The sequence below is a fragment of the Acinonyx jubatus genome, chromosome E1 (genome assembly GCF_027475565.1).
Source record: "Acinonyx jubatus isolate Ajub_Pintada_27869175 chromosome E1, VMU_Ajub_asm_v1.0, whole genome shotgun sequence".
NCBI lineage: Eukaryota > Metazoa > Chordata > Mammalia > Carnivora > Felidae > Acinonyx > Acinonyx jubatus.
The window spans coordinates 46,686,714-46,699,764 of NC_069397.1; the positions used below are offsets into that span (position 1 = coordinate 46,686,714).

Genomic DNA, 13,051 nt, shown 5'->3' on the forward strand with positions numbered 1-13,051 from the left:
AAGACCTGAGCCCTTAAAGCCACAGCACCTGCGAATCTTGACAAGAGAAGGCAAGAGAAGTTGGTGGAAGACAAGTTGTCCAAGATGACTGATATTTTAAGTGTGGTCACTGGAAGAAATAGAATTCCCTCCCTCCCTCCCTCCCTCCCTCCCTCCCTCCCTCCCTCCCTCCCTCCCTTCCTTCCTTCCTTCCTTCCTTCCTTCCTTCCTTCTTACCTTCCTACCTAGCAAACTCTACCCCCAGTGTGGGGGGATTGAACTCACAACCCCAAGATGATGAGTCACATGCTTCACCAACTCAGCCATCCAGGCAGGCACCCCAGTGTTTCATTTATTAAGTTTCTAATATACTAGTTTGAAAATATAATGAATTTTGTATTCATTGAGGTATAGTAGATGGAATTAATACAGTCAAGGATATCCTCTGATTTGGAACTAATAAAATGCCTTCCCCCTTTGTTCTTTATGTCTTTTTCTTTTTGCTGACCACTTTGCAGTTTGTTATCTTTGCTTATTTTTCTTTATAAAGTTTTACCTCTAAGCTGTTACGTTGTAGAAAATAATAAAAGTTAAGCATTTTCTTGAACTAACTTGGAAACATTAAGACAATTTCACATAGTGAAATTTTTCAAGGACAAGAAAAATAAATATAAAAGAGACCATTATAAAATGTATTTTGTGATAGGAGATTTTGAAATACTATAAACAGAAAAACTTAAAAGCTAGGTTTAGGCAAGCCAGGTGACGTTTGGCTGACTTTTTTTTTTTTTTTTTTTTTTTGGCCATTACTGAAATGAGCTGACCTGTTGTGCTGATTTTTAGTTCTTTGGTATTTTCCCTACTCGTAAAATTGATGTCATTCAATATCTTGACGCTTTTGTTAAGTTCTTAAGTTTTTATTGCATGACTGTGCTTGTTTCATTGTGACTGTGTACAGGACCTCAAAAGAATTTTGGAGAAATGAAAGCAGGATGTAAATAGTGTGTTTGTTTCCTGCTTCTGTCTTAGTGCTGGTTAGTGTTTTTGATTATTACAGCAGATGTTTGTCAGCAAAAAAAATTGAGGGGAAAAGATTTATTTATGTGAAATCACAGTTTTATAAAAGATTCTCAAAAATAAAAATGTAAAAATGTCAGTTTCTCACTTGTATCTGTTTCTGGCATATTGTGTGGATAACATTCAGAGACACTGAGAGCAAGAGAACTTCTTTGTTAAATTGGGGACACACAGTGTTACATCCTGGCTGATTTTACCCCCAGCTGCAGCCAGTTCACTATTTGATCTTCCTTATTCTAGAATTAGGAGAAAACCTTTCAGATTTAAGTTGGCCAAATGCGGTTGGGAATTGGGTGGTTGAATTAGATCTGAGCCTTATCATATTTCCGTATAGTTTTGATAACAGTATAAATGATACCATAATATAATTTGGTTTCTGCACACACAAAGAAATGTAGTGATGGTATGAAACTAGAATTTGAATAGAAAATATCTTCAACACTTCTTCCATGTGATTGGCTGTTCATTGTTTAAGCAAGTTTTTGTCCTGAAATTAATGCTGGCAACATACATTTCTTTTCCATAAAGTTACATATTTGGACCATGCTGGACTGTGTTGTACTGAAATGAATAGGTGTTATGTTAACAATAGGTAAAGAATCCCATCTGAAAATATGTTTGGAAATGGTGCATGCTTTTTTTTTCCCTTAGAGATTCACAGTGCACCTCAGTAATTAAAGGCTCAGTGTCTGTCAAACTGATTTGATCCGGGAACTTAATTATATTAGTGCTTTACTCCTTAGAACTTAAAATCAAGTTACACAGCAGACATTTGCTTTTCTACTTCATTGTTCAGGATCAAATTAAAAAGTCTACTTTAATTAATTCAGTTTGAACTGGGGGAAAGTTCCCACATTTTTAAAAAATATTTTTATGATATGTAAAGCATTCAAACCTTTTCTATTTGCAGACCATGAATGAATTTTTTCCCCTCTAGTAGTCATATGGCAGTTCTGCAGAGTGTTAGGAAATAGGTATAACTTTAATAATTGCGCTGTTTTCAATTCTTTTCCCTTGTTGGTGAGGTTCAGGTTCAACGAGACACTGTATGCACTAAGAAATTTTGGGTTAAAGATGTGCCTCTGGTCTTGCTTTCTCTTTTTTTACAATGTTTATTTTTGAGAGAGAGAGAGAATGAGAATGAGTGGGGGAGGGGTAGAGCGAGAGGGAGACAGAATCCAAAGCAGGCTCCAGGCTCCCAGCTGTCAGCACAGAGTCAGACATGGGGCTCGAACCCACAAACCGTGAGGTCATGATCTGAGCCAAAGTCGGACGCTTAACTGACTGAACCACCCAGACGCCCTAAGAGTTGTGCCTTTTAAAAATGTGTGGCAAAAGATATCTACAAAAGAACAAAATTAGTGAGTTGCCCTTTGCTTAGGAAACAAACTGTATTCATTATACACTTTACCCCACAGCTTTGATTAACGAAAAACAATTTTTTTTAATGTTTCTTTTTGAGAGAGAGCGAGTGAGCATGAGCGAGGGCGTGGCAGAGGGACAGAGGATCTGAAGTGGGCCCTTTGTGACAGCAGCGGGCCAGATATGGGACATGAACCATGAGACCATGAGACCATGAGATAGATCATGAGATCATGACCTGAGCTGAAGTCTGAGTATCTGGAAGTTACATGTTGAAAATTATTTCTTATGTGTTTAATTTGAAAACTTGGTAGTATCCATTACTTTGAGTCTAGCAGTGTATGTTAACATTAACATTAAAATTTCGTGTGACTTAATTATCTCCAAATTCCAGGGTTGTTGGTAAATTAAGGGTATATAAAATATTTGATATTATGTGATCAGAAAAGTACTAGAAAAATAGATTTAAAACATAATGCCTTTGTCAATAAAAAATATAATTGAATGGAAGCATGTAAATAGTGAGGCATTCCTATGCTGTCATTTCGCTGTTTTAACTTTTTATTATCCTCTCTAAGAGGTGGAAAATTGGGATCGACAGTATGGGTAAACTGAGAGATGTTCATCTTGCTTCCCTGTTGGCAGTTTTGGGGACGGGAACGATACTGAAATGAATAGCCGAAATGGTGGTTTAGGATTACTTTCAGATTTGTAATTTTATTGTTAATTTGGGCAGTCCAGACTTGTAAAGGCGCCGACCAGAATGCTTCATCAGGAAGAGTGTGGTGTGTCCGATTTCGGAACTGAGGCTCGTTTCATCTCCTTCTCTTCAACTCCTAGATAGACGGAGCTGTTGTAAATATGTTCCACATGTAGCATGCGTGTATCGTGTGCTGGTGCTGTGTCCACCCTTCTGCTAGACACGCACAACACTGGATGTTTGTTCCTCCTTACCTTTTTTTAAATCTGCTCTCTGGGTTCTGTTAAGGATACTTTCCCAGTCTGCCATATTATATTCTTCATCAAACAAACCAACCCTTTGGATGCCTCGTTAGACTGGTAACCGTGTGGCTGAACGCCGAGGCCACCGCTGTCCTCAGTCACAGGGCCAGGGAGGTTGGGAAGCATATCTTGTGTCCGACTAGTTATTCCAACCTTGAACTCTGTGGAAGGAAGTAGCAGCTCTTCCCTTACATTATCTTAAAGAAATTAGGTGCATTCTAATGACCTTTAATTTGTTTCTTGTGAATTTCTCTTAAAATATGTTTATAGCTTCTGCCTACGACATCTCCGGGTAACATTTATAGGTTTGCAGTTTCTGTCAGATTTGACAGATTGGAGATTTGTTATTCTAAGAGTTGGTTAATAAACTCTCCCTGTATGGTTTTGTGAGTATTGATCCTAACCTATTCACTTCCAGTCTTTCCGGAGTGTATTTCATTCTAGCCTATTCTAGGTTGAAGAGAAGTGCGTACTGGGGACGAGGTGGCCCAGCTGCCCTGAGTAGCATACGTGTGTGGTTTAGATGTTAGCAGGTGCTAACATGTGCTGGGGGAAGGCGGGGGGATGAGGCCCAGTGGTAGTCAGGTCCCCACGGGGACCTCCCCGCCCTCCTCCATTGAACAGCGACTCTGCAGACCTGCCAACTGTAAATTAGGTGGGAATTTGAATAGGCTTAATCAGCTGCTTATTGTAAGGGAGGATTGGAAGCAGACGCTTGTCTCAAGTTCAGATGGAGCATGGAAAGAGAAGTGGTTTCGGCAAAATATGTCCTCGGTAGCCACTGGCCACGGTTCATTTTTGATGTCTGAGTTGACGACTGAGATCAGTAATTTGCAGACTTTCTGGTGTTGGCACACATGGATTTTTTTTTTTAAGTTTTCTTTTTTCTGTTCCCCCAGCTCTCCCCCTTCTCCTGTACTGTGGTTTCTTGTTTCTTTGTTTTATCTTATTAAAAAAAATTTTTTTAATGTTTATTTTTGAGAGAGAGAGAGACAGAGTGTGAGAAGGGGAAGGGGAGAGAGAGACACACACACAGAATCTGAAGCAGGCTCCAGGCTCTGAGCCGCCAGCACAGAGCCTGACGTGGGGGTTGGAACTCACAAAACCTGAGCCAACCGACTGAGCCACCCAGGCACCCCTGTTTTATTTTTTTTAATATTTATTTTTTTTGAGAGAGAGAGCGAGCGAGCACGGGAAGGGCAGAAATAGAGGGAGAGAGAGAGAATCCCAAGCAGGCTCCGCACTGTCAGTGCAGAGCCTGATGCGGGGCTTGAACTCACATGCTCTGTGAGGTCATGACCTGAGCCAAAATCAAGAGTCAGACGCTTAACCAACTGAGCCACTTAGGTGCCCCTTAACAATTCTATACTTTGCTCAGTTGTTCATCATGATACATGTACTCATAATCCCTTTCACCTATATAACTCATCCACCCCCCCCCACCACCCCCACCCCACCCCTGCTCCCCTCCGGAAACCATTCGTTTATTCTTTGTGTTTGAGTCTGAGTTTTTCTGTTTTAATTAATTTTTTTTAATGTTTATTTATTTTTGAGAGGAGAGAGAGGGAGAGGGAGACATAGAATCCGAAGCAGGCTCTTGGTTCTAAGCTGTTAGCACAGAGCCCAACTCAGGGCTCAAACTCATGAGCCGTGAGATCATGTGCTAAAGTCGGACACTTAACCCACTGAGCCACCCAGGCACCCCTAGCTTTTTAATTTAAATCCAAGTTAGTTAGCGTATAGTGTAATAATGATTTCAGGAATAGAATTTAGTGATGCATCACTTACATGTAACAGCCCATGTGCCTCCCAACAAGTGCCTTCCTTAATGTCCATCCTCCATTTAGCCCATCCCCCACAACGTAGTCCCCCCCCCCCCCCCCCGTTTATTTATTTTGAGAGAGAGTGGAGAAGGGGCAGAAAGAGGGAGACAGAATCCCAAGTAGGCTCCCCTCTGTCAGGGTGGAGCCTGACATGAGACTTGAACCCACGAACCATGAGATCATGACCTAAGCTGAAATCAAGAGTTGGACACTGAACCAACTAAGCCACCCAGATGCCCCTCCTGTATTGTGTTGATAGTCATTTGAAGAAACCACAGTGGAATAAAATTTAACATTGTTTGGAAATTGTGCTACCTGCTGAAGACACTAATTTTAATAATTTCATAAAACCAGGGTGGCAGTCATGGCACTATATAGACGAGAAAAATACTGTTTCTCATGCTGCTTTTCCCAGAATGACCTTCTGTATAATTTGCTTTGCACATTAAATAGGTGAACAAAAATCTTTTTAAATGGAAAGGTCTATTGTTTTCAGGTTTCTTACTATCCCAGTTACATAAGTATTGGTTGGGAAGAATTAGTGACTGTTTATTTTTATTTTAAAGGGAGAGTGAGAGTGCACGAGCAGGGGAGAAGGGTAGAGGGAGAGGAAGAGAATGCACAAGCAGACTCCATGCTCAGCACCGAGCCCGTCGTGGGGCTCGATCCCACAACCCTGGGACCCTGACCTGAGCCAGGTTCAAGAGTCAGGCGCTCAACTGACTGAGCATCCAGATGCCCCAGTTAGTGACTTTTTAAAGAATGTGAACATGATATTGATCTAGGCATAGTCTGATTGAATTTCTTATTTAAATAAAACTATGAAATATAACTCTCCTACTTCCAAAGAAGAGACATCCTTTTATTATATATTACAGAGATTCTTTGATATTATGTAGACTTTTTTTTTTCATTTTCATTTCTTTTCATGTTTATTTTTGAGAGAGAGAGAGACCGAGTGTGAGTGGGGGTGGGGCAGAGAGCGAGGGAGACACAGAATCCGAAGCAGGCTCCAGGCTCTGAGCTGTCAGCACAGAGCCCAATGCAGGGCTCGAACTCACGAGGTGTGAGATCATGACCTGAGCCAAGGTTGGACGCTTAACCGACTCAGCCACCCAGGCGCCCCTAGTTTCTTTTTTATTTTTAAAGAGTTGGTTATTTGGTTTGTCACTATACTATTGCTGTTTCTCCAGACTTTTGAATTAAGAGAAAAAATTATGTACATCCTTGTTATTTTGATAATGTTTGTCATCTGACTTCTAGTGATGGTATAATCTGCTTTAGAAATGTTGGAGTGTGTGTAATTTAAATATTTTTTGTAGCTATGATTTAATGAATGAAAAGGCACGGCCCAATTTAGGATGATTGGGGCAGAAAATCTGGTTACTTTACTTTATGAAACTTATCCTTTCGAAGCTATTGCGAAGCCAGCCCATCCCTGCCTAATCCGGAGTATTATAAGAATGCAGACCAGCCTGGGGGTGCCTGGGTGGCTTGGTTGGTTAAGCGTCCGACTTCGGGACTTCGGCTCAGGTCATGATCTCACGGCCCGTGAGTTCGAGCCCGGCGTCGGGCTCTGTGCTGACCGCTCAGAGCCTGCAGCCTGTTTCAGATTCTGTGTCTCCCTCTGTCTCTGCCCCTCCCCTGTTCATGCTCTGTCTCTCTCTGTCTCAAAAATAAATAAACGTTGAAAAAAAAATTAAAAAAAAAAAATGCAGACCAGCCTTATACCTTGATGATTATAGGTGTATTTGTTTCTCCATTGGAGAAATAGTAGAACTGGCATGTAAAAATACCTTTTCAAGGAGCAACGGCAAGAAATTAGGGCCTTTCCTTTTTTAATTTTTTAAAACGTTTAAATTAGGGCCTTTGCATTTGAATCTTTAATAAGACATTAGGATAAACTATTTTCTAGTATTGAGAATGTCTTTTGGATGACTATACTTAGGTGCTTATAATTTATATGTAACATTTAAATGTAGGCAAATCTCTCACTAAGCATTACATGGCAATTATGCATTGTTCTCTCATTGTAAAGATAGTACAGGGTAACTTATTTTTGTACTTTGGACACTTATCTCTGTTTAAACTTTTTATTATTTCTTCCCCAAATTGTAACCTGAGTTGTGAAGCCATCTTTTCAGTTACATTACATTAAAACTGGATATCAGCCTAATGAGTCAGTCAAGCAACTCCCCCCCCCCCCCCGCCCTGCTTTTGGTTAAGTTTCATATTTATAGGTCTATGTATGCTCCGCCCAATAGAAAAGTAGTATGCTCTGCAAATAGAGCAAGCCTACCCAGCACTCAGAATTCATGTTCCGGGGGCGCCTGGGTGGCTCAGTTGGTTCAGTGACCGACTTTGGCTCAGGTCATAATCTCACGGTTCGTGAGTTCGAGCCCCACGTCGGACTCTGTGTTGACAGCTCAGAGCCTGGAGCCTGCTTCTGACCCTGTGTCTCCGTCTCTCTCTGCTCCTCCCCCACTTATGCTCTGTCTCCCTCTGTCTCAGAAATAAATAAACATTAAAAAAAAAAGAATTCATGTTCCAATATATTTCACCCTGTGCTGGTAGTGTCCTACCTTTTTTTTTTCAGAGATGTCAGAACTTGAACAGTCATTCATTTTGACATTGTGCCCTACTTACAGTATAATTTAACTGAGGCTGAACTGGATTTTTCTGATAGGGCATTTGAATGGCACATTGTATCACATTTCAACGAGGAATTAGCAGTGTTTTTACATGAGTATTTTCTAAAAGATTTTTGTTTGTCATAAATTGACTTTCAGAGAGTTTCACTGTGCTTCACCACATGCGAAAAGATTAACCTTTCATAGTGTTCTGATCGTCTTTTTTCTACAATGGGCAGGTATTGTTAGTAGGAGGAGAAAAGTGTTTATCATCCAATAGATTTTATCTTATGAGGAATTTAGTGTATTTTCTTCTTGCAGTTCAGATTTCTTTGGACTAAAGAGTTAAGTTCGAAATGTTAATCTGCATTTTAAAATGTTAATAACTATTTCTGGTATGTCTTAGCCTGGTGTTAAAAAGGAGGCATTTTTTTTTTCCTTTTACATGGGTTCCTATTTATGTTCTTTTGTTAACCTAGACAACACATTTCTGATATGGGAAAAATTCTTTGTTAGATGGGTTTTTGGATTGTTTTTAAGAATTGTTAGCTCAAGCATATAAAATGCTCCTACCAAGATGTGTAATGTATTTGAGAATTTTAATGTTGTGCTCTTTATAAACGTGTTTTTTGTTTCCATTTAGATCTTGAATACCTGATGCATGCAAAACAACAGCTAGTAACCACAGCTAAGCGTTGGGATTCTTCTTCTAAGACTATTATAGATTTTGAACCTAATGAAACTACTGATTTGGAGAAGAGCCTTCTTATCAGATACCAAATTCCTCTCTCTGCTGACCAGCTGTTTACCCAGTCGGTTTTAGACAAATCATTGACCAAGACCAACTATCAGTCACGGCTGCATGACCTTCTTTATATTGAGGAGATAGCCCAGTATAAAGAAGTCAGCAAGTAAGTTACCTTAGGAATACTTTTTTTTTTTTTTTTTTTTAAACAAACTCCCCTTTCAGTGGTATTTTTCATTTTTAAATGAAAATGGAGGTTTGCCAAAGTGAAGACAGGTAGTAAAGATTGTTATTCAGTAGCTGTCTTTCAGTGCCGTGTCCTGTTCATCTCGGCATCCCTAGTGTTTAGTATGTATTTCATTTCCATAAGACTCTGCCACGTACTAGGTGTGTAAACATGTGGTCCCTGCTGTACCGGAGGTTTCTGTGAATGGTAGTCAGAGCGAGCATTCAGTAAATATTGGTTGAATACATGTACAGAAGCTGAAAGAGACTACTCCATATCTTGGAATGCAGTTTTAAGAATGAAATGATTTAAATCTTCAGGGAAACTATTTGATACTAATGAAATACCTCTATAGCCACTTACAAAAGCTTTAACATATTTTGCGTTTTATTCATATGCCACAAGTTAAGTCCAAGCATAAATCCCAAAGCTTACTTGAATCATTATGGGAAAAGTAATCCTAGAAATTAAAGTTTGAATGAAGGCAGATATTAATGAAATGGTTGGTATGTTTGGTAGTAGCACTCCACTTTGTAGATGGAATGGGAACAAGCTTTAAACAGTGAACCACAGTTATGATACATGAGTATATTTTTGTAAGCAGTTTTCCCTTTGAATATAGCCTAAGCAATCTATTTTTTTTCCGGGCTGCCTTATTGGTACCTTAACATGAATTATTAATAGATACTGAACCCTTACTAAGGCATATATTTAGAAAAGGAAAAGTAATAACTTAAAGATACCTTGTGTTACTCTATTCATAGATTAAACATGATCTGACTTTTGGAACAGATCTAATTTCAGATTACACGCATGTAAAATTTACAAAGTCAGAGTGTATTTTTGTTACCCTTAAGACTTTGAATCATGGCTGGGGTGCCTGGGTGGCTCGGTTGATTAAGCATCCAACTCTTGATATTGGCTCAGGGTGTGATCTCACGGTTCCTGGGATTGAGCCTTGCACGATTGGGCTTCATAGGAGCATGGAACCTGCTTGGGATTCCCTCTCTACCTCTCTCTCTGTCTTCCCCTCCCACAATAAATAAATAAACATAAAAGAAAAAAAGACTTCAAATCATGGTCATCGATGGGCTCTTACAAGACTTTTTTTCTTCTTTTTTTTAATCTTTATTTATTTTTGAGAGAGCAGGTATGAGTAGGGGATGGCAGAGAGATAGACAGAGGATCCCAAGCAGGTTCCACACTGTCAGCACAGACCTCGATGCGGGGGCCTAACTGATGAAACATGAAATGACCTGAGCTGAAATCAAGAGTAGGTTGCTTAATCAACTGGGCCACCCAGGTGTCCCTCTTACAAGACTTTCACTGACTGTCTATATACAGTTCTAATGAAATAGTCACTTATTAGATAACAAGGACAGTGACTTGTAACATGTATATTCACATTATTAGTGTGCATATATGTTATTTACATGGTCATAGATTCCTTTTCCTTAGTAAAGAACACTTTGATAAAATCATAAAGTTTGGGATGGAATAGCTTATTTTTTATTAAAAGAATTTTTTTAACATTTATTCATTTTTGAGAGATAGAGCATGAGCAGGGGAGGGGCAGAGAAGGAGGGGAAGATACTGAATCCGAAGCAGGTGCCAGGCTCTGAGCTGTCAGCACAGAGCCCTGCCCAGTATGGGGCTTGAACCCACAAATTATGAGATCATGATCTGTGCTGAAGTCGGACTCTCAACTGACTGAGCCCAGGCCCCTGTTAATTTTATTTTAGAGAGAGAGAGAGACTGTGCGAATGAAGGAGAGGGGCACAGGGAGAAAGAGAATCTCAAGCAGGTTCCACACTCAGTGTGGAGCCTGATGTGGGGCTTGATCCCATGACCCTGGGATCACCACCCGAGTGGAAATCAAGAGTCAGTTGCTCAACCGACTGAGCCACCCAGGTGCCCCGGGATGAAATAGAGTTTAGAAGCTTACCAGAGTCTTAAGAGACTATTTTGGAGTACCATAATAGAAATTCAGAAAAAATTATTTGTTTAATATTCAGGTTTAAAAATCATTCCATATATATTATCTCAGAACTTATAACTAAAGACCAATAAACTTGTGGATTATTACATTAAAAATAATTTTTTTTAATGGAAATTTGATTAGATAAAAGAATAAACCCTACAAAATTGTGGAGGTCAGATTCTGATCAAGAAACTAAGTGGATGAAAGTTCACTCTGAGAGCACCTTGCAAAGGCTTCTAAAACCCATAGAAGAGAGGCTTGAAAATATCTGCAACATGAAATGAACACTGGTGGCAAACTAAGTTGGTATATTTCTGGAGGAAAGTTACTTATTTGGCAGTTTGTTTTTATTTTATTTTATTATTTTTTAATTTCAATATGAAGTTTATTGTCAGATTGATTTTCATACAACACCCAGTGCTCATCCCAAAAGGTGCCCTCCTCAATGCCCATCACCCACCCTCCTCCTTCCTCCCACCCCCCCATCAACCCTCAGTTTGTTCTCAGTTTTTAAGTCTCTTATGTTTTGGCTCCCTCCCTCTCTAACCATTTTTTTTTCCTTCCCCTCCCCATGGGTTTCTGTTAAGTTTCTCAGGATCCACATAAGAGTGAAAACATATGGTATCTGTCTTTCTCTCTATGACTTATTGCACTTAGCATAACACTCTCCAGTTCCATCCACGTTGCTATAAAAGGCCCTGTTTCATTCTTTGTCATTGCCACGTAGTACTCCATTGTGTATGTAAACCACAAATTTCTTTATCCATTCATCAGTTGATGGACACTTAGGCTCTTTCCATCATTTGGCTATTGTTGAGAGCGCTGCTATGAACATTGGGGTACAAGTGTCCCTAGGCATCAGCACTCCTGTATCCCTTGGGTCAATTCCTAGCAGCGCTGTTGCTGGGTCATAGGGTAGATCTGTTTTTGGGCAGTTTGTTTTAAAGGTCTTTAGAAGGTTTGATCCTTTTGGTGTAGTAATTATGAGGAATCATCCTGAAGAAAGAATAGGAGATTCTGAAATTAAAGATGCTCGTAAACAAATGTCTTTCAAGAGTAGTGAAGAGCACGTTAAGTAAATTAATAGCCATATGATCCGAAACTGCAGAGTTCTCCCTTGTCCGTGGTCCACTTTCTGAGGTTTCACTTACTGTGGTCAGCTGTGGTCCAGTGGATGATCCTGCTTGAGATACATCATCAGGTCAGCGATAGCCTAATGCTGCGACACTATGCTTCTGTCAGCTCACTTCATTGCACTTCACCTCACTCACTTCATGTCATCACCTAGGCCTTTGGTCATCTCACATCATCACAAGAAGCATGAGTGCAGTACAGTCAGATATTTTGAGGGAGATACCCCACGCACACAGCTTTTATTACAGTATATTGTTATAACTGTTACATTATTAGCTATTGTTAATCTTTTACTATGTGAACATATAAAATTTTATCATAGGTGTGTCTGTGTAGGGAAAAACAGTGTGTGTGTAGGGTTTGGCACTATTCATGGCTTCAAGCAGTTGCTAGGGGGCTTGGGACATATGTGCTGGAGATAAGGGGGGGACTGCTGTATTGAAATTATGTTCTCGAAGAATTTTTGAGTCAGTAAATATGCTCATGATACAATATAAAGGGGAAGATGTGTTAGTTACGAAAGCAGCCACTGCAGTTCTGATTTTGTATGTACACACACATATATGAATATATTTGTATATAAAAATACTGAAGAGTTAAAGCAAAGTGTTCTGGCTGGTGAAATTACAAGTGAGTTTTATGTTCTGATGTGGTTCTCTCTATTTTTGAAATGTTGTGCCATGACCTCCTATTACTACTATACTAAGAAAAAAGCAAAGAAATGGGAAGGAAGCTAGAGTGATGTCAGTTGCAGCTCTTGATGATCAAGGTGTAAAATCGCCCTCAGGTATGACAAGAAAGATTGTAGTTAAGACAGAATGTAGACAACGTGGTAAGACCGCGGTAAGACTGTATACAGTAGTCTTTTTATAGGAACATCTGAGCTTTCTCTCTTTTTTTTTTTAGTCTTAAAAATTAGATCTTTAAAATAGTTATTGACTCAGATAGCGATGTTTACAACCTGAATGTAAGTCCGTAGGGTCACTTTTTATGTGTTACATATGCTAACTGCACAAGAGTTTGAAGGATCTTCAAGACAGAGATGAGAATTTATTGCTACACGTCCAATGTGACAAGTAGATAGTTACCGCG

At 39.6% G+C, this 13,051-nt stretch overlaps 1 protein-coding gene across 7 annotated transcripts in view; it reads left to right on the top strand.

Annotated features, from left to right (window-relative positions):
• The window catches only part of HELZ (helicase with zinc finger), a 155,842-nt gene that overhangs the window by 51,820 nt on the left and 90,971 nt on the right, over positions 1 to 13,051 (top strand). For all 7 annotated transcript variants that reach the window (XM_027047953.2, XM_027047957.2, XM_027047955.2 and 4 more), the window contains one exon: positions 8,517 to 8,784. In XM_027047953.2, the coding sequence (XP_026903754.1) occupies positions 8,517 to 8,784 (268 nt within the window). The remainder of the gene's footprint in view (positions 1 to 8,516; positions 8,785 to 13,051) is intronic.